The sequence below is a fragment of the Populus euphratica genome, unplaced genomic scaffold (assembly GCF_000495115.2).
Source record: "Populus euphratica unplaced genomic scaffold, PopEup_1.0 scaffold36.1, whole genome shotgun sequence".
NCBI lineage: Eukaryota > Viridiplantae > Streptophyta > Magnoliopsida > Malpighiales > Salicaceae > Populus > Populus euphratica.
Window position 1 is genome coordinate 300,073 of NW_011499908.1, and position 21,364 is coordinate 321,436.

General features: G+C 34.7%; 2 protein-coding genes across 5 annotated transcripts; both read left to right on the top strand.

Moving 5' to 3' along the window:
• Positions 1-1,190: 1,190 nt before the first annotated feature.
• On the top strand, positions 1,191-12,754 carry LOC105133574 (syntaxin-binding protein 5-like). 4 transcript variants are annotated; one of them, XM_011037620.1, is made up of 23 exons: positions 1,193-1,692; positions 1,924-2,060; positions 2,348-2,432; positions 2,891-2,944; positions 3,040-3,235; positions 3,565-3,640; positions 4,128-4,587; positions 5,061-5,390; positions 5,943-6,146; positions 6,256-6,360; positions 6,447-6,531; positions 7,658-7,785; positions 7,888-8,182; positions 8,268-8,497; positions 8,575-8,699; positions 8,864-8,981; positions 10,519-10,574; positions 10,688-10,781; positions 10,859-11,048; positions 11,130-11,201; positions 11,270-11,370; positions 11,448-11,510; positions 12,338-12,754. In XM_011037620.1, exons 1-23 carry the CDS (start codon positions 1,585-1,587, stop codon positions 12,443-12,445), a joined length of 3,420 nt encoding a protein of 1,139 aa, XP_011035922.1. In that variant the 5' UTR covers positions 1,193-1,584; the 3' UTR covers positions 12,446-12,754. The 4 variants fall into 4 exon arrangements, with proteins under 4 accessions (XP_011035925.1, XP_011035922.1, XP_011035923.1 ...); XM_011037621.1 differs by having other exon boundaries at positions 8,271-8,497; XM_011037622.1 differs by having other exon boundaries at positions 6,447-6,519.
• Positions 12,755-14,801: 2,047 nt separating this feature from the next.
• LOC105133573 (omega-3 fatty acid desaturase, chloroplastic-like) lies at positions 14,802-17,489 on the top strand. Its single transcript, XM_011037619.1, has 8 exons — positions 14,802-15,515; positions 15,700-15,789; positions 15,905-15,971; positions 16,069-16,161; positions 16,266-16,451; positions 16,562-16,642; positions 16,810-16,947; positions 17,036-17,489. The coding sequence occupies exons 1-8, from the start codon at positions 15,004-15,006 to the stop codon at positions 17,219-17,221; spliced, it is 1,353 nt and encodes a 450-aa protein (XP_011035921.1). The 5' UTR covers positions 14,802-15,003; the 3' UTR covers positions 17,222-17,489.
• The last annotated feature ends 3,875 nt before the right edge of the window (positions 17,490-21,364 follow it).

A 21,364-nucleotide genomic window follows, 5' to 3' on the forward strand; every position in this document is an offset into this window, starting at 1 on the left:
TTAAAATTTATTTTTAACATCAATATTTTAAAATAATTAAAATTAAAAATTAATTTTTTTAAAAAATAAAAAATTTACATAAATAATAGTTTAACCACCACAGCATGTAAACATCAAACACCTTTAAAAAAAATGACTTCACCTTGGTCTCATAAGTGAGAGATTATGAGTTGGGCTCCGTAAACAGGCTGTAGTAATGGCCCAAATCTAGCCTAACTACCAGGCCTATCTTTTCAAGAGGGTAGAAGGCCCAATGCTCTCCCTAGATATCTGACCCGGCGATGATAAAATATCACATGCGAGTTACATAAAAGAAAGTATCTAGAGATTGTACAAATCACATATTTATCTCCACCTAAGCTAATGTGAGACCAGAGGATGCAGCCTTCTCCCTTGTTTTCCTATGGACGGAACGCCTATTTATGTGAAAGGGTTTTTCTACTATTATTTTAAAACGTTATAATGATAACCAAAAAAATGATATCATGTCAGGGTTCATTGAAAGTATAATTATACTTGTTTTTTAAAGTATTTTTTATTTAAAAATATATTAAAATAATATTTTTTTAAAAATTATTTTTAACAATGCATTTGAAAATATCAAAAAAATATTAATTTTAAAAAATAAAAAATTTATTTTTTTTAAATACAAAAACAAACATTACAAACCCAAACAAAACATGGAAACGTTTCAAATGCATGCATGTATCTATGGGTGTAATGCTCAATGCTATGTTACTCTCTCCATCCTTCCTGTTTCTTGTATGGTTCTGGGAGTTTCGAGGATATACTAATAACGGGGACTAGTCGCCAAGACTCGAGATAGCATTATTCTTTTTTCTTTCCAGTGACATCCTCTTATAGCTATGCCACGTGTCGTTAACTGACTTGGATAATCTCTAGATAAACATGTTTTTATCACATGAAAATGGCGTTAAAACGTAAAAATAATAAAAATGTTTTTTAAAACAAATATTTTTTTATTTTAAATTAAATTTTTATATATTTTTAGATTATTTTGATATGTTAATATAAAAATAAATTTTAAAATATAAAAAATATTATTTTTATATATTTTAAAGTAAAATAATATTTTAGAAAATAAATGTCTCTACAACCATCAGTCAAACCAACCAATTTTAATTGCACACACTAAATCCTTCGTTCCACATTAATTTCATTCTACACTTTTTTTTTCCAGATGAATTCCATTCCAATTTACATTTCGTCTTCGATCAATTACTCCCATCAATCTTAATAAATAAGAAAAACCTACTTTCATCAGTTTTACCATTCACGTAGTAAGATTATCCTGTGATGTCCACTTTGTTTTTGCAAAATTCCGAGATAATGTATGCCATGTAGCACAAAATTAATCACGGAGAAATAGCTGTCGTCCTCCGTTCTCCTACGAGGCAAAAGTTCGCCTAAGAAAGAAGCAAACAGACCAACCAGTCATCGGCTCCGTGTGACCGTTCATCGTAGTAGGAAAAAAAAAACCGATGAAAATCTTCTGATCGTCATATTAGTACATGATAATTTGAATTCGAAACGAAGAGAGATCAGCTCCCTCGTCGATCCACCATGTTTTCCAAATTCTTTCAAAGAAACACCGCACAACAACAATCACCTCCGCCTCAGCAACAACAACCACCGCAACCACAACCACAACCACCACCACCACCCGCGGAGGTACTGATTTCTTTTTTACTTTTACAATAAACCAGGTTGCTAAACAAAATTTTGCTCTGATTTAGCAACTTAATCCTTCGATGCATATATTAACTTCGTCAATCAAAGGAAGTGTCATCCATGCAATCATAGAAATTCGCGCGCAAATTCAATTTTTAAGCTACTTAGTTTATTGGATAAGTGCTAATTATTGGAATTAACGACTCGGTTTATGCATGCTAATTTAATCAGGTGCAGGATAATGTGTCAAAGGGAGTATTGACACCTAAAGATATAAATCCACGGATTGCTCTTCACTATGGGATCCCTTCTACTGCTTCTATTTTAGCTTTTGATCACATTCAAAGCCTTTTAGCAATTGGAACACTGTGAGTCTACGTTTTTTTTTTTTTTTTTCTCGAAGTCGTAACAATCGGTAATTGCGCGATTACTTTAATTGTTCCAGTTTCTATTAAGTAAGTATGTTTGATGCTGTTTTGCGAACTGACAGTTTTGATTTACTGTATGAAATGTCTTGCATTTACCGTATTTTGAATATCGAGTGATTGGCAGAGAAGCTGGAAAAGTTAAAATTCAGGCATTAGAAGGAATCAACACGAGGTTTCTTACTGACTCCCCCCCCCCCCCCCCCCCCCCGTTTCTTTAATTGGTGCAGGGATGGCAGAATAAAAGTGATTGGTGGTAATAACATTGAAGGGCTTCTTGTCTCTCCAAAGCAATTACCCTTTAAATACTTGGAGGTTTGTAAGTTCAAATGTGGAGAGTAAATTGCACCTTTTTGTCGCTTCTTCTCCCCCTGTCGTTTCATTTTGATTGATGCATTCCTAATTCTTTTCTTTGGTAATTTATGATATCAGTTCATATGCACACTTGATTGTTTAAAGCTTAACAGAATTCCACTAGAATATACGTGTGTAGACACTTTTTTCCCTTTTCTTCATCAAAATCTCCCCCCATTTCTTTCTCGTACATGCTGATTACTTGTTTCTACATATTTTGTAATTTGGTTATTCAAATATGATAGAAGGGGCATGATTAATAAATTTGTACAATGTGTTGCCTGCTGTAAGCTTTTTGAATATTTTGATCTTTGGAAACTGGTGATTTTTATATGCTTCAACAAAGCTATTTGCCATCCCTTTTATTTTATTTATCGAATGTCAGAGAATGTCCGATCATTTTTTGCATCTCTTGACAGTTTCTACAAAATCAAGGTTTCCTAGTAAGCGTGTCAAATGAAAATGAGATCCAGGTATGATTACTGTAGCTATGCAAGCTTATGTTGAAATCTGATCTCGTACTAGGAATCATATAGCTTGTGTATTAATAGGTTATCAATATTGGCAGGTTTGGGATTTAGAGCAAAGACAGATTGCTTCCTCTTTACAATTGGAGTCCAACATAACTGCATTCTCTGTTATTTCTTGCTCAAGTTACATGTATGTTGGAGATGAGTACGGGATGGTGTATGTGTTAAAGTATGATGCTGAAGAAGTTAAACTTGTACCAATGCCATACCATGTTCCTGCAGATGTAGCTGCTGGTAATGATTTCATTTTAAGTTCGGTTTGATAAGGTTTAAGTGAACATTTTCTCTTCAAACCTCTTTTGCATTAGTTTTTTTTATTTACTGCTACCGCATCCCTTGTTGAAGGATCACCTTTTGTTTTAGTTTCTTTTTGGGTAGATGATTATGGTTTAGCACAGTTGCAAAGTGACTGGTGTCGTGTTAATTTGTTTTTTGCCTTGACCTCCCCCCCAACCCCCCATCCCCCCCATCCCTTATATCTCCATCTCTCTTTACTTTATGTGCTTTTGACCTATTTATTTCTGTGCTACCATGTGGTGCCAAACGTTTGCTTCATTTTGCAGATGCATCTGGGATGTCATCGCCTAAAAATCGCTCTGTTGTAGGAGTTCTACCCCAACCTTCTTCTCAAGGAAACAAGTAAGACAAGATTTGCTTAAGTTTCCTCTCTCATGTTTTTTCTTTTCTTTTCATTCTTAAAAAAATATTGGTTTTCTTCTCATGCATCTCAATATGTTGAGTTGGTGGTTATGATTTATCTACTATGCACCAGCGGCTGACTTATTTCTATTCATAAATTGTAATTCTCTGCTTCTAGAGGCATGTGGACTGGATACCGGCCTCTGGACCATCTGTAAGGGTTGGTAACTTAGTAATTATGCTTGTGCTTTTATCAACACTAGCACCCAAAAATGTTTCCTAAAATGTAGAATCAGACACTTGCAAATATGGAAAGAGATGGGTATGCTTCGTTAGATTAAATTAATCCTTCTTCTCTTGAAGTTGTGTGCATGTATCTAACCATACGAGTTTTAGATCCATATAAAATAAGGGAATAGGTGTATTATAATGCACCTAATTCTTTTATGCTGTTCTCACGCATTTCAAATAATCTGTCTTTTTCCAGAGTGTTGATTGCATATGAGGATGGATTGATTATTATCTGGTCTGTCTCTGAAGATAAAGTTGTTCTAGTTAAAGGGAATAAAGATCTTGAATTGAAATGTAAAATAACAACTGATTCTCACAAAGACACCAGACCTGAGCTTTCTGATGATATATCAGACTATCAGCCATTGGAGAAAGAGATAGCTGCCCTCTGTTGGGCATCTACTGATGGGTCAGTTCTTGCTGTTGGTTATGTTGATGGAGATATATTGTTGTGGAACCTATCAAGTACTACTTCTGCTAAAGATATGCATGCTGAAAAATCATCAAATGATGTTGTTAAGCTGCTGTTATCCACAGGCGACAGGAGACTCCCTGTCATTGTCTTGCATTGGTCTGCACACAGATCGCATAATGACTGTCATGGCTGTCTATTTGTTTATGGTGGTGATGCAATTGGATCTGAAGAAGCTCTAACGGTGTGCTTTCTAACTAGGATTAATTTCTTACAGTTTAGTTTTTTTCTTTCATATTTGTTTTCTCATACCAATGGATGAAAACCTATCATGGTACCCTATCTCACCCAACTGGGGATTTAAGAAACATTTCATGAATGAAGTGAGATAAGAGCTTTTTTATTTTCTCCATAGAAAGGAAAAAAAATAATTGCATAGTATATCATTAATACCTAAAGACATCAGAGATGAGGAAGGGTATTTTTTGACTGAAAGTATCTCTTTTAAAAAAGAAGCTAAAATTGGCTTAGCACTGCTAGTCTCCTTTTTCACTAGGGTGTTAGATTTTTATGTATTATTATACCATATTAGAGTTTGCGAGAATTTAGTGACTTAAAATCCATAATCAGATGAAAAACTGATCTGCCAGTCTTTCTTTTCAATATTTAAGTCTAGATGGGGCCCACTTTGTATTAACACATCTCTATGTTATACAGATTTTGAGCCTTGATTGGTCTTCTGGGATAGAAAGTTTAAAATGCACCAGGCGTGTTGATCTTACTCTTAATGGTTCTTTTGCTGATATGGTTCTTTTACCAAGTAGTGGTGTTATGGGAACTTCTAGCACTATGATATTAACGAATCCTGGACAGCTGAATCTTTATAATGATGCTGGCTTGTCTTCCTCAATATCCCTGGTGGAGAAAAGGAATTATGTTTCTTCTATGCAGTACCCTATGGTCATACCTACTATTGAACCACAATTAACTCTGGCAAAACTTGGTCTGGTCTTTAGAGATGGGAAGTTCTCCAAGGCTCTTTCTGAGGTATTTTGTAGGTTTTTCTTTCATTCCTTCTTTTTAATCACAGCCCAGAGGCTATGGATAGATTCCATTTGCTTGACAGGAAAAGGAATTCAAAATCTTCTATGGTTTTCCTTCACTTGTGTGCTTGGCTATTGAGAATATAAGTGGTTCCAACCAAAAAATACTTTTCCACAAGAAATGTTTCATTGGAATCCCATTGAACTACCATGGACTATAGGTTCTCTTGGCTCAAATTCTTGCCAGAACATCATTGCCTATCAAAAAAAAAAAGAAAAAAATTTGTTTCTAGTTTCCTTCAAGTCTCACCTTGCTTTTAATAGGGAAAAAGATAAAGTTGCTTTATGCTAACTTTTCTAGAAACCAAACATGCCAGTTGTGCTCTTTTTTCAACATCGTTTTCACTAGAATCATTTTCCTATAAATCTTCCAACAACCAAGGAGACAAATGAGTTGTTTCAACTGCAAAACTTTGACCAACTTGTTTTTCAGCCTCCAAAAATAAAATAAAATAAAATAAAATGTTTTCTTTCTCATTTTTTTTCTTCTTATTAGGAGATTTCTTCTAGAAAACTTCAAGCAACACATTGTCCCAGAAGTACAAATTGGCCTTTGACTGGAGGAGTTCCCAGCCAACTTCATGATGCAGAAAAGTATCAGGTTGAGAGATTATATATAGCAGGTTACAAAGATGGAACTGTAAAAATATGGGATGCCACATATCCAACATTTGCGCTCATTTATGTTTTAGGACCTGAGGTTAGTACTTTCACAAATTTGTAAGTTTCATTTTCAAATTCCATAAACATGGCATCCCTTGTTGAATTAAAATTAATGATCAATAGCCCCAAATTTGAATGATGCTCAGGTCAAAGGTATCAATGTCGCTGATGCTGATGCTAATGCATCAGTATCTGCTTTGGAGTTTTGCTCAGATACCTTAAGTTTAGCTATTGGCAATGAGCGTGGTATGGTAAGAGTTGATCAGTTTTTAGTGCTTCATTATGACTACTGAGGTCTACTGCTTTACTAATTCTATCTCTCTTGGAGAGTATGTAGGTTCGTCTATATAAGCTTGTACGGAGTGCTGATGAGATGACTTTGAAGTTCGTGACGGGAACTGAAAAAGAAGGTATCGCCCTATGTATACTTTTTATATGTATAAAGATGTCTCTATTTATTTGTTTCCAAATTTAGTTTAGAAAAATTGCAGAAAGTTCTCAGATGTTTGGGTTTGAGAATTTGGTTGAGGAACTACTAACAATCAGATAATAATTGATAGGCTAGTTTTATGACTCTAGATCGATCTGAAAAGTTATATAAGATACATGTCGCTGGCATTTGTTTTGTATAGCAGATTGCCTGTGGTTCCATTTTGTCACTCTAAAACTTGTAGTTTGACCTTTAAGTTTCAGATTTCCATTCTGAAATAAGCTCTTCACAGTGTAAGCAAGTATTATTTCCCTGATAGTCCTCTTCCACTTGATAGTCATGTCAACATGTTTCCATTTTGTCTGCGACAATCTTTTGTAACAGAACTTGTATTGGAAAAACAGTGCTATCTTTCAATAACATGAAAGAGGCATTCTACACTCTCCTAGTTGCCTAGGAATGGACTTGAGGTATTGACTTTTAGCCAACTAATTTCACCATAATGTAGTTTACAATACTTATAGGACAGCTTATTAAGAATGTCTTACATTTCTCCGTGATGATTGAAGTTCTGTTTCATAATTGGAAGATAGACTGATTCTTCTTGCTCACTAATCTAAATGTTCATCAGAACCATCAGCAGTCAGCGCAGCTTGGTTGATTAGAAATTGAGGCACCCCTGCTACATATTTCTATTTTAAGTTCAGTTTTATTATTTGAAGAATTCATGGATAATTATGATTTTTTTCTTTCTAAAGATTAAAACTGAGAGTTTTTATTTTATAAAGATTCTTTTTATTGTTCATTACTTTTTAACTTGGTAACTGGTCTTACAACAAACATGTGCTATGCAGTCAGTCATTAAAAAAATTGGTGTGGTTTGAGCTTTTATTTCTTTTTATCAGATGGTGGTTTTGGTCTGAATGGGTAGTTGAATGAGTAAAAGTGATAATTGTTCAACTGATGCAGGAGAAATTGGAGAGCCTATTATTTTTTGTTTTTGTTTTTGTTTTTTTGCAATGATAGGAAAGTTACTTACTTTCATTATGTATCAGCCTACTATGATTGAAGTTCCTTTTCTTTTTTAGTCTATAGTTTTAACATTTAATATCTTGCAGTCTACACTCTGGACCAAGGGGATGGACCTCAATGTACAGCTGTATTTTCCTTCCTAAGTTCTCCTATATATGCTCTGCAATTTGCAAATTTTGGAACCAGACTTGCTGTGGGATTTCATTGTGCTCAGGTTGGAATAATTTGCTTAGTTTTTTTTCTCTTTGTTAATTGGTAATGCTGAATTATCAACCAAATTAGTTTCAAGAGCTGAAGTTTCAATTTGATGTTTCAGGTAGCCCTGCTCGACACTAGTACATCATCAGTGTTGTTTCTTACTGACAGTCTATCTGGCTCCAATTCACCTGTCACTTCCCTGACTGTGAAATTGTTTTCAGAGTCTAGTGACTTAATAAATAATCGAGAGGACACTGAATCCAAAACTATGGAAGATCATGTACGGTTGGAAGTGTTTGTTATGACCAAAGATGCCCATACTGTTGTCATAGATGGCAACACTGGTGGTATTCTCTGCTCCCAATCAATAAAATCTGAAAAGGAACTGACTTCACCATCACTGTATATCATAGGTAAGTGTTTTTGACAACTGAGCAGAGGATACACTTAATTGCTGTCTTCGAATTGTATGGATTTCTGAAAACTTTCTCCATGCAGAAGGTGATGACATGATCTCTGAAATGTCTAGTGGAAAACATGTATCTAATTCATCTCAGAAAAGCGAGCCCAAAAGCAAACCTGTCCCAGATGTTGCTTGCAGTGAAAGTGCTCCACTTAAAGTTGACCACGAGGCCTCTGCCAAAGCTTCCCATTTTAAGCAGAGAGTCAAAAATTTTCTTCTTTTGTTTTGTTGTGAGGATGCATTGGATTTGTACTCTTTGAATGAGGTGCCCTTTTTTGCATCAGTCTTTGGTTTCACCATCTGTACCTCCACTTTCCATTTAGTAAAACTCTCTTATTTTAGGTGGACATTAATCCTATCCGAAAGGTAAATCTCATGAAACCATGCTGTTGGAGTACACAGTTCAAGAAGGATGATAAAGACTGTGGGGTCATTTTACTCTATCAGACTGGAGACATTGAAATAAGGTAAAGCACTCATTATTTCTTCTCTTGTTTAATTGATGTTGCAAATTTTCATTTGCTTTCTCAGGTAACTGTAACTCTAAGTGGAAAATGATCATAAATGAATCTTAGTAAATCATTTATCTCAAGCAACCAGTTTTCATATAGAAGCTAATTTGTGTTTGCAGATCATTACCAGATCTTGAAGTGGTTGGAGAAAGCTCTTTAATGTCAATCCTAAGGTGGAACTTCAAGACTAATATGGAGAAGACAATATGTTCATCTGAAAATGCGCACATTATTCTGGTTAGATTTTTTTATTTATTTTTATTGGAACCAGAATTCATTTTCATCATGTTATATTTCCAGCACATGGATTCTGATTTACAATCTTCTGAATCGCTTGGTTTTTTTTTACCATCTTCTGAAAATTGAAGAAAGAAAATCTTGCAATTAACTTAAAGTCATAATTCAAAAGTTATCCTTCATAAATAACTCGTGACAAATAATTTGATTTGGAATTATGATGGGTGAAAAATGACTTGAAGCCAATTTTTTTTGAAGGGAGGAGGTATGAGATGGAATCAGTAAGTTAAAAGTTCAAAATTCTTATTTTTCAACTAAATAAAATTTTTGAATCAATTATGTAACATTTTTTTTTTAATTAAGGTAAAAATTATTTCTAACCAAACATATTTATAATTTTTCTTCTGTGTGAAAAGTGAAAAAATAACCTAAATTAATTTGCAGAAGTCATACCAAATGGGACCTTAGATTTGGTAAATCTTACAGGCAAATTTCATTGACTAGTTGCATGAAACTTGCTGATATGCTGCACTTTTTCCTATCTGATTTGGTGTGGTGTTTGCAACAGTTGGTCTAGAGAGAGAGAGATCTATAAATTTTGGCATCACAGAAAATCCACTGTAAAATTGCTTAAAATATAATTTACAAGAATGTTAGGTTTTTTAAAATGAGATGTATATGAGTTAAGTGCACCGACATAGATCTTGAAATGACTGGTGAAAAAAGCTACAACCAGATTGAATAGGCAGGGAAGACAGGTTTGGAAGCAGGCACTAAATGATTAGCCTTGGACATATTTCATGTTTTGGTTATATTAATATATTGGCCATTTTATTTAATAGGTCTTCATCCAGCTTGGACATGATCGTGTGTTTCATACTGGCCCAACAAGAGATGAGTGACAGTTGAAATGAAGCAAAATATCTCGTTTTTTAAAATGAAAAATCATAAACCCCACAAATTACAGATTCTTCCAGCCTATAATAAAGACAGAATTGACCATAATGCTTATAGTGTAAGGACTGGAGATAAGTTGAGATTTAGTCAACGGAGCGTTGTGATTGACTAGATCATTGCTAGTGCTTGTATAGGTTGCAGGCTCCTGGTATAAAGAGTAAGGAAATGCGGGCTTGAGCAATCAAGTGATAAATGATGCATTACATTCAAACTGATTGGAACAGCTCCTGATAACTAAGAAGATGGGAATGATATGAAAATATTTGAGTTGATGGAAGTGTTATATACTGGCTCTATTTCATGTTTCCAGATTTTGGGGCAGTACAAGAAACTCGTTTGCTTTTTTTACTTATTGATTCTATATGACTTGCATCTGTTCTTACTTTTGACTTCCTTGCCATGATTATTGTAATGCTTTAAATTCATTTATTTGGAACTTGTTAATGATGCATGGTTAGCCAGGGAACATAAACTTTAGCTCGCTTTCTGTTAAATGTTGATATATATTTAAGCCCCATAAACCAACTAAAGTTTTGGCATGTAGATATCTAACTTGGATTGATAAATTTTTGTTTTATAGGTAAATGGGTGTGAATTTGCTGCTATATCTCTTTTGGCCTGTGAAAATGACTTCAGGTCTCTCTCTCTTCTCCACACTCTTATTTGTGGGTGTGTTATCTATTTACCTATGACCAGGAACTTTGATGGGAAAGACAGTTTACAATTTTACAAAAAATTGGTAATTCTAGGATTCCAGAGTCGTTGCCTAGCCTTCATGATAAACTACTTACAGCTACTGCTGATGCCACTATCAGTTTATCTCCCAATCAGAAGTTAACACAGGTTGAATTTCTATTTCAGGCTTTCTGTTTTTCGCCCAAAACTTTATGGTGTTGTGTAAATAGTTTCTGTGGTCACAGGGTGCTTCCTCTGGAATTTTAGGTGGTTTGATTAAGGGGTTCCAAGGGAGCATGGCAGAGCACGATGTAGATCTTTTTGAAGTATGTAAGAATAATTTTGCACATTTAGAGAGCATATTTTCCAGCCCTCCTTTCTTAAAGCCTTCCATCGACCTCGTGGATGACCAAAAAGTTGTGGAGCTTCGTATAGGTTCTGTATCCCTCTGCTCCAAGAATCTTCCTCTATTTCCTTGTCTGGTCCTTTTCTTGACTGTGCTTCTGTTTGCTGCAGATGACATTGATATTGATGAACCTCTTTTTGTCTTATCTTCATCTGAAATGATGAGCAAGAATGATACTAAAGGTACCCCAAATCTTCTACTTTGGTAGACTTGCTAATTCATGCTAACCACTCCTTTTGTTGCTCTGCAGATAGGGGAACAGAAAGGGAAAGATTATTTGAAGGTGCAAGTACTGATTCACAGCCGAAGCTCAGAACAGCCGATGAAATTAAGGCTAAATATAGGAAGGAGGTAATTCAACATGAAAGGTTAAAATGCTGGTGTTTTGTGGATAATATATTTTCTGACATGGTGGTTTGTGTTTCCAGGATGTCTCTGCTGTAGCTGCACGTGCAAAGGATAAGCTCATACAACGCCAGGAGAAGCTTGAGGTAGTGATGGATTTAATTTTGGTTCCCTTTTATGAACTCGTTGGATGAAAAGTCTTCCGGAAGAAATTTTTGTTGCCTAGAAGGCTCTAGATTTTGAAATTATGCCCTCGATATAAAGTTATCTGAAAGCAAGTCATTACATGCCAAACTTGGATAAACAATTTAGGCCCCACTTGACTTGACAATTTGACCTTCCCTTTAAGAGCCATCCATGAATTGTTCTAGCCCATGTTGCACCGAACCTAATAAAATGATACCTGCAATACAGTTAACTAGTGCCCCACCTTTTGGGAACCATCTGATAATGGCTGCGATCGTAGCCCAATCTAATGGCATCTCATAGTTGAACTAAATGCTTGAAAAAATCATATGATTGAGGTTAGCATTTGCTTATTTTTGGATATTCTCTCATTTAATGTTAAGAGAATTGTTAATAAATTGATTTGAGGTACCATAGCCAACTTAAATACACGGAACCTTTTTTCCCACATCAAATTGTGCAACTCTGAGGAGTGGATATTACAGTTAAAATTTCTGGTTAAGTAACTGTACTCAAGGTATATTTGGTCTTGATGTCGAAGTTTAATTTCTTGCGTTGACGACAGTTAAAGAATTACATCTGAAATGGCTTTAACAAAACAATTAGAAACATGCGTTCTGAAACCTAAAAGCAGGCATGAACCCTGCGATAGAAGCCCAAGGAGACTTGTTAAATCACCATCATCAACACTCATTCTAATTGTAAATATACACCTTGAATAAATTCTTGTAGTGATTTGCTTTGACCTAGTCTTTTATTTTCTTCACGTTTATATTATTCATAACAGAGGCTCAGTGAGCGTACAGCGGAGTTGCAGAGTGGCGCTGAAAACTTTGCATCAATGGCTAATGAACTTGCCAAGCAAATGGAGAAACGCAAATGGTGGAACATATGATCATCTGTTGCCACCTAGTGGTGGTTTGATACATTATTCGTCTGGCTTCCCAGAAAGCCCACCGTTGATAATGAGGTAGCCATTGCTTCATATCCTTAACGATCCATTAAAGTTTTCGGCATCAGTACCAGTTTTCTTCTTTGCATATCTTGATGACTGGTACTTTGCCGTGTATATCCGTTCGTGTATATTCTGAATAGTCAAAGCAACTCATCTGCATCTTCTTATTTCTTTTTTCCTTTTTCACACCGAATGTTATTTTCATCTGCATGGATTAGTTTATAAAAACGTATATTATTATATTATTAACCGTTGACATTTGGGCACGGTGAGTAGTTTATAAAAACGTATATTATTCTATTATTAACCGTTGACATTTGGGCACGGTCTGGGCCCTCTTTGACCATTATGTTTCCACGTTTTCTCCGAGCATCAATAAGTTTTTTTTTTTTTTAAAAAAAAGGTGGAGAATGATCGGAGTTACCGTATTTTATTCGATTAATTTCCTGAGTGGCGCTGGTGCACTTTAGAGCACCTTTGTATGGCTGGCTGAAAATGGGATTGTGGGGGCAAACTCATTGGTCGGAAAGATATAGTAGTATATTATTTTAAAGGGTGGTCGGTACCCTTGTTAAAATGAATCCATATCTAAGCGATTGTTCTTTGATGATTTTTTCCTCTTATTTCTACCTAAATCAATCCTTCGGAAGTGTCAAACTAAGAAACTATTGTATGCGCAGTGATAAAATTACCGAAAATAACTTCTATTGCAGCCGGATAGGATGTTTATACATTTTCTAGGTTGATTATGTGGTAATATATTGCAGCATTGTATGCGCAGGATGTTTATACATTTTCTAGGTTGATTACGGATAGGATGTTTATACATTTTCTAGGTTGATTATGTGGTAATATATGGATTTTAAAAAAAAAATAGTAAGGGAGGAAATTTTTTTGCGAACCAGCATGGTTTTGATTTTTTTTTTTTGGAGAAATAGCAAATTTTCAGGTAGTTGTGTTACTGGGAATAGCTCTACTACTAAAAGTTTAATAGGTTGCGCTGCTTTCTAGTGAGTTGCATCATTGGAGAGTAGCGCATCCTTTTAAATTTTCATTGGTTGCACAAATTAAATATGCAAATATCCAATAGTACAACCCTTTAATTTCTTTTATATATATTAAAGGCGCAAGTATTTTTAAGAGTTGGGCAACTCCTAGTAATGCTGAAGCTTCTTAAATTGTGTTATTTTTCTCAAAAAAATTCCAATTTTATTAGTTTATAAAAAAGTTTTCTCACCTCACCTGCTATTTTTTTTTAAAAAAAAATCACTAACACATGGACAAAAATCAAAACAGAAAGTTTAATGTTCGCACTCATGACGTAGATGAGGAATTGGTGAAACAATAAAAGATTGGAATATGAATAATTCCTTGCTTGAGTTGATTGAAATTTTGAAATCTTCTCTTTGCTCTTGCCAGCTTTCATTACCTAACACCTAAAACCTAAGACGTACGAACCAGTTATTTGACCTAAATTGTCGGAAAAACTAGAACAAACTGAAAAATCTAATGAACACACAAAAGTCATCAAGAAAAACTTTCTAATCGAATAGTGGCCGGCTGGCTATTGCCGACCATGTGCCAGAAAATAGCCGTTGCGTGAAGCACATGAGAAAACGAAACATCAAAGAGAGTTCATTTATGTTGAAAAGCTAGTGAAAATGAGAATAAATGAATTGACTCTATGAGATGACGACCTTGACAAAAATAAGTATATACTACCAACATTCCAGATTTGACCACGCCAGTCTGCTTTCTCCTTTCGCACATGTGATTCTCCATTGCCCTCAAAAAATAAAAGAAGACCACAGCGGGTCAATATTGAAGTTTTGTTCTCCCACGCCACCCCACTGTTTCAGAAGCTCATTAGTGGCAGCCACAATTACACTACAGGACCTATGATTGGAGGAATTATCGTATTTTCGTTTTTCATATAAAAATGAGATTTGTAAATAATTTTTATCATAGAAGTTATATTTATGCAGGAATTTTTTTTAAAAAAAGACTGTCCATCGTTTAATAAAAATCCATTTAACCTAGTTTTTTAACTTTTTTTAGGTAGAAACTGTATTTTATGAAATCTTTAATTTTTTTGGATTAAAATTATTTATTTTATATATTTTTTAGATTATTTTATACCTATAATAATGTTAAAAATAAAATTTAAAAAATATTATTTTTATATATTTATAAAAAAAATACTTTAAAAACAACTATTATTTAATATAAAATAATACCTTAAACAGTAAACCCCCACACAGTTGTGTGTGTGTCTATATATACGTGGACGCATTAAGACGAGAGGACAAGCTACAAGCAGCGCAAGTCGAGATTTTTATAGCTGGCAGTGGAGGAAAGAAGCCCTTTCGTTATCTCTTCATCAACTTTGCAAATTTTGTACCTTTTTCTTTCACTAGGCTTCCATTCATTTTATGCTCTTGTATGAACTGAGATAGCAAGAATCGGATATACTTGCCTTCTCTGCTTCTGGGTCTTCAATGGCTAGCTGGGTGTTATCAGAATGTGGCCTAAGACCCCTTCCTAGAGTTTACCATCAAAGCCGAACTGGCTTAGCATCAAAAACTACCAATCTTTTAAAGATTAGACAACCGCCAGTCTCCAAAAGTTACAATCTTGGTTCTTCTTTCAAGGTCTCTAGTTGGTCTAGACAGAGAAACTGGGCATTGAATGTTGCTATTCCGGTTAGTGTTCCAGTAATTGAGGAAGATAAAGAAAGAGAGAGCGTTAAGGGTGTTAATGAGCATGAAGGTGAATTTTTCGACCCTAGTGCTCCACCACCTTTCAAATTAGCTGATATAAGAGCTGCTATACCAAAACATTGTTGGGTTAAAAATCCGTGGAGATCTATGAGCTATGTCGTGAGAGATGTTGCTGTGGTTTGTGGATTGGCTGTTGTTGCTGCTTGCTTCAACAATTGGGTTGTTTGGCCTCTATACTGGTTTGCTCAGGGGACCATGTTCTGGGCTCTCTTTGTTCTTGGCCATGATTGGTAAATTCATGTTTTTTCTGTTTCTTGAATTTGAATTTTTATTTTCCGTTTTAATTTGCTTTCAGTATAGAACTTTATGGCCAATTCTTTCCTGAACATGAAAGATCTGCAGCTTTGCTTGTGTTTTAGTTCTGCATTTGCTTTATGTTTCTAATGTGGATGGTGTTTCGTTATAATTATGCAGTGGTCATGGAAGCTTCTCAAATAATCCAAAGCTGAATAGTGTATTGGGTCATCTCCTTCATTCTTCAATCCTTGTTCCTTATCATGGATGGTTAGTTCCTGCAATCCTGCTAAATTCCAAGTATTTCAGTGTCACGTTTAGTTTTTAATGGAATTTATCTATTTCGTACCGTCTGATATGCTTGCAACTTTGATGATCACTACAGGAGAATTAGCCACAGAACCCATCATCAAAACCATGGACATGTTGAGAATGATGAATCGTGGCAACCAGTGAGTTTTTGTGAACAGTGACCTCTTTGTTTCAAGCAATCTGGTTTCTCTTCTTTCAAACTTGGAACTCATTGATGTATACTCTTTGTTATTGCAGTTGCCTGAGAAAATATACAAGAGTTTGGATAATGTCACAAGAACATTGAGATTCACTTTGCCTTTCCCTATGCTTGCTTTCCCTGTTTATCTGGTAAGCCTTTAGCATCTTAGTTAACCAAATCTAAAGATTAACCTTAGGAGAGTTTTTGATGGACTGATAACTGTTACATAATACGGGTTTCAATGACCTTACAGTGGAGTAGAAGTCCAGGAAAGAAGGGCTCTCATTTCCATCCAGACAGTGATTTGTTTGCCCCAAATGAGAGGAAAGATGTTATTACCTCAACTGCCTGCTGGACTGCAATGGCAGCATTGGTTGCTTGTTTATCCTTTGTAATGGGTCCTGTCCAAATGCTTAAACTCTATGGCATTCCCTATTGGGTAGGTTTAGTTCTTGGTTTACCTATCTCTTTACCATTTTTTATAATTTCTATAACACAATTATTCTTTAGTGCCTATATTCATACGATCGAATTTGCTTATAAATGCAGATTTTTGTCATGTGGTTGGACTTGGTCACTTACTTGCATCACCATGGACATGATGAGAAACTTCCTTGGTATCGCGGAAAGGTTGGCAGATGAATCTCCTTAGCCTTGGTCTTACATTTCTTGTCAATATTCACCAGTCATCTTTCTTCTCCTACCAAATTGTCGATTTTTTCCACTAGATATGAAAGCTAGTGGTGTTAAATTTCCTAAACTAATATCTATATTCTATACTTTCTGGCTGCCAATAGGAATGGAGCTATCTGAGAGGAGGCCTTACAACCCTTGACCGTGACTATGGATGGATTAACAACATCCACCATGATATCGGGACCCATGTGATTCATCATCTCTTCCCTCAAATCCCCCACTACCACTTAGTCGAAGCAGTAAGTGAAATTATACTATATTATGTTTGTTTAGGTGGTTCACTTTCTTCTGGATCTATTGTAATGATTGTTCATTTTGATCTTACAGACAGAAGCAGCTAAGCCTGTACTCGGGAAGTACTACCGAGAACCAAAGAAATCTGGACGTCTTCCGTTCTACTTGCTGGGAACACTTATAAGAAGCATGAAACAAGATCACTATGTTAGTGACGCTGGGGATGTTTTATATTATCAAACAGATCCCAAGCTCTATGGACCAGAGAAAACAGAGTGAAGAAGCCATATGTTTCTAGGCATCAAGGTGAAGCCAACCAAGCCAAGATTCTTTGTGACCATTCATTTTAACTTCTGACAAGTTGTCGACATTGTCTTCAGTCATTGGGGACAACCATTCTCCCCCGCATTTTTTTCTCTTTCTTATTTGATAATAGGTGTCGCAGATGGTTAATCTGGGCCAGTTATGCTGCAACATGGACACGGAAAGTTTACTACTATATGATGTATTGTGATAGAAAATCTATATCTTTTGGCTTGTTGCCTCCCTTGTTCCCTTATGCACTAACCACCAACTCAGGATTCAAGGAATTTCTGATATTGAGATGGATAAAAAAAAAAATGGAGGTCGGGCTCACCTTCAGTTAAAAGAATCATCAAGTATCCTCCTAATCCTTGATACCTCATTGGAACGAAATATATTCTGCCACATCAACAAAACATTGGACGTTATTCTGGTTCGTCTCCATTTTTTGTGGAAGTATTCCCCAAGCAAGGCAGCTTAGCTGATAAGTCATCGAAGGGTTTGTGTGAATAATAGAATGGTAAGCATTACTCATTTGAAAGTGTCCCACGGTGATATAATATCTTTTCAAGAAAATGACGCAAGAATCCGCGGTGAAGAAATAAGGAGATCTTTCTATATCGAAATATTAGTTGATAAAATCATAGGGAAATTCCTGGATCACCCGGTCAGGAGAAGAACCAAAACAGAATGGTTCCACCTACTCAAAACTAAGAGGGGATGCCGCCTCCTACTAAAATCCCGGTCATAGGGAAATGTTTTTGCGGGAGTGATTTCTTGTTAGTTGCTAGTCATTGGTTCAACCAAAATTACATTCTATTTATAGAATTGGTAGAAGATGAGTCTTTTATAATTTCAAGATGAAAAAACAGTGGTAAATCCTCTTATTGTGTCTTCAATCCGCGTCAGGAGTTGGAAGTAGAAAAAAAGTCTCATGAAAACTTGTTTGTGCTGGAAACATAGGCGCGAGTTACTAATACCAAGGGAAAAAAAATCTTACCACTAAATATGCAGAAAATACACTTCGAGCTGCCTCTCAAAAGAGTGGATTTCAGCCTCGGACTGACCTATGCCACATTCACACCGTTCACCTCAAATAAATGAACTCCGTGGATCTCATGGTAATAATGGCTCAATGCACATCAGATTTCAAGTCAGGCAATCAGGAACGAATTCTTTTTACTCATGACCAATCACTACAGCATCCATAAACGACACTATTCATGATTGATCCTAACTAATGTCATACAGCCACGAACACCACTGCTAACAATACCGTGAGGTTTGAGGATAGAAAGAGCTTCAATGACGTCTTCAGGCTTAATCCCACCCACCAAGAGCCATCCATTCTTCTTTTGATGGGTGTAATTCAAACTGTGCTCGGTTAAATCCTATGCTACTGCACACAGGATCGTAGGTTTATTTTTAGGAAGAAACCTTAAACAAGATTGGCGATACAAAAGAAATCATTAATGCGACTATGAATTATGCATGCGTGGGTTCATAAAATGAAAACTTCAGGCAAATTGAGAGATCTAGATGCAAATTGAGTTTTTTGTTTTTGTCTTGTCTTACAGGTATTTCAGTTCCACAGCTGCTTCTGAAACAAAGTAATTTACCTATTGAACATACAGCACACAATTATTTGTTTCAGTTCAATGACTCCAAAGGCTTAATCATATCCACTTACTACGAGATAGTTTCAGCCTAGACCTATGTAAAACATGCATCAGACACGTTTCCAATATCCACTCAGTTCTGCTCGTGATGGCCCGTCGAAAAATATCCGGTTTTGTAATTTTCACATTATTTTTTAATTTTCATAGGCATAGAGGTGTTTTAGTATTTTTATATTACATAATTATTTTTTATTAAAAACAGTGTTGGAGTATGTTTATTGTTGCTCCAACGAGTAAGCTGTGTTTGGGACAGGTAGACGTCATATGATACGTCATCCAAAACTAAATAATTAGTTTTTAGATATTTTTATTTTTTATTAAAAATTAAATTTTATAATTTTTTTATTTGTAATAATGTGATTCAATATCTTTTTTTACTTATTTTTTTTTATTTTATCATTTCATTTCATATCATTTCATTTTATTTTTAAAATAATTTTATAATTATTTTTAATTTTTTTCAACCTGTTCATCTCAATTTAATAACTTATATCATGAGTTTTGCATACTTTTTGTAATATATATTTTTTAAATTATTTGTGTTGTTTTTTAAGGGATTATTTTAATTTATTTTTTCAATAAAAAATAAATTTATTTTTAGAAATAAAATAAATTTATTTTTAGATAATACTTGCAATATGTTTGATCCTGTATAAAATATTTTTTTCAATTTATTTTGTGTTTTTATTTTTATTAATTTTAATAAATTAATTTAATAAATATAATTGGATAAATATTTTATTTTACAAGATTAAACATCTTCATCGTCATCTACATTTATTATCTTTAAGTTATTATTGTTATTTTTTTTTTATTTAAATAGATGATTATTAATTTATTTAATATCTTAATAAAAATTTTAATTCATATTTTATTTTTTATGTAAAAAACACATAAAATAACATATATATATATATATTTTAAAAAATAAAAATTTAAGTAAACCGTGAGCTAAATACTAGTTATGTGCTAGATGGCGAGCTAAGAAAATCTTTTCACTTCGTAATAAAACACAGTATCTCTGACAAAATTCAGCGAATTTGGGTTAGGTGGGCTTGAAAGAGGCCCCTAATGGAATGTTTGGAAGCATTTTGATGGATTGGGAAAGTGAGTTGGATGCATTTTGGCCCAAATAATTTTTTTGTCCATTTGGGATTTATTTGGAGAGACATTCTTCTGCAGTCAAAAACAATTTCTTTAAAAAATTTTACCTCATTTATGATTGCTACGAAACTAAGTTGTCTTGTTACTCTTTAGATGTTTTCTCAGGTGGCGAATAATTTTGAAAAAAATTAAGGAATTTTTAGACTAATTTTTTTTATTTTTAAGAACAAAACCTTTTATAATTAGATATGAGAAATCATCATCAGAACGTATCTAAAAAAATAAAAAAATAAAAAAACTTATTGTTTCACTGTCTCTTGATGAGTTTGAATCTAGATAGTAATATGAAAGAAAACTCACAATAAAACGATTAAATTGTATATACCTGATCATATATCTATTCAATTTTAATCTTACATAAAATGTTGATTATCCAGAATAAAATACTTGAAAAAACAAAACGCGAAAGGCATTCGGACCCTGATGGCAGGCACCGTGACTTACACAATAAAGAAATTGTTTCATTTATTTAAATTTTGCTAGGCTCGGTTTTTAACTACTTATTTGTCCCGTGGTCGATCGTTCTCTTGACTCCTGAGAGAAGCGGCTTGGTGATTTTTCCTCGGAAGGAAATTCCATTCGGCGATGGATCTCTTTAAAAAGGTGAGCAGCCATGCAGATTTTCTTCACATGATTTGGCAGGCCGGCAATAGACTCAGGCCCAACAAATTAGCCCAAATACAGATAATGCATGCAATGATGCAAGGGGGGCAAGAAGGATCGCTCGTGTAGATCTTTGTGGTGTTACGTCTTTTCAATAAATAATATCCAAAAAGTGGAAGCATCAGTAACGTCTGTGGTCGGCCAAATTATTATTGTATAATACTAAGGAAGGAGAGCAGAAACTTCAATCTCAGGATGATGGAAAATAATGTATGGTTGAGAATGACGCTCATGGGCGGTTCTGGCTACACATCTCGACACCTTGCGTATATTTTTCCATCGCCGAGAGACCAAGAAATGCAGAGGTGAAAGATGTGGGACTCACACGTCTTATCATGGTTTGAATCGAAGCCAGCATGCGTGTCCTTTTCAACTTTAAAGGAGAAATTTCCTGGATACATAACAAAAGAAAAGTCAATCACTCCTCGATCTGTGAAAACTTCTGGTATGGATCAAGGGGTATTTACGTTTATTAGGAGCGCATAAGATTAAAAAAATTGTTAAAATATCATAGATGTAAAAAATATTCATGAAATAGGAAAATTATATGCTTGTCAAGGTTCTTAAATATGACATGAAAAAAATAAATCACGGTTAGAAACCATGATATATT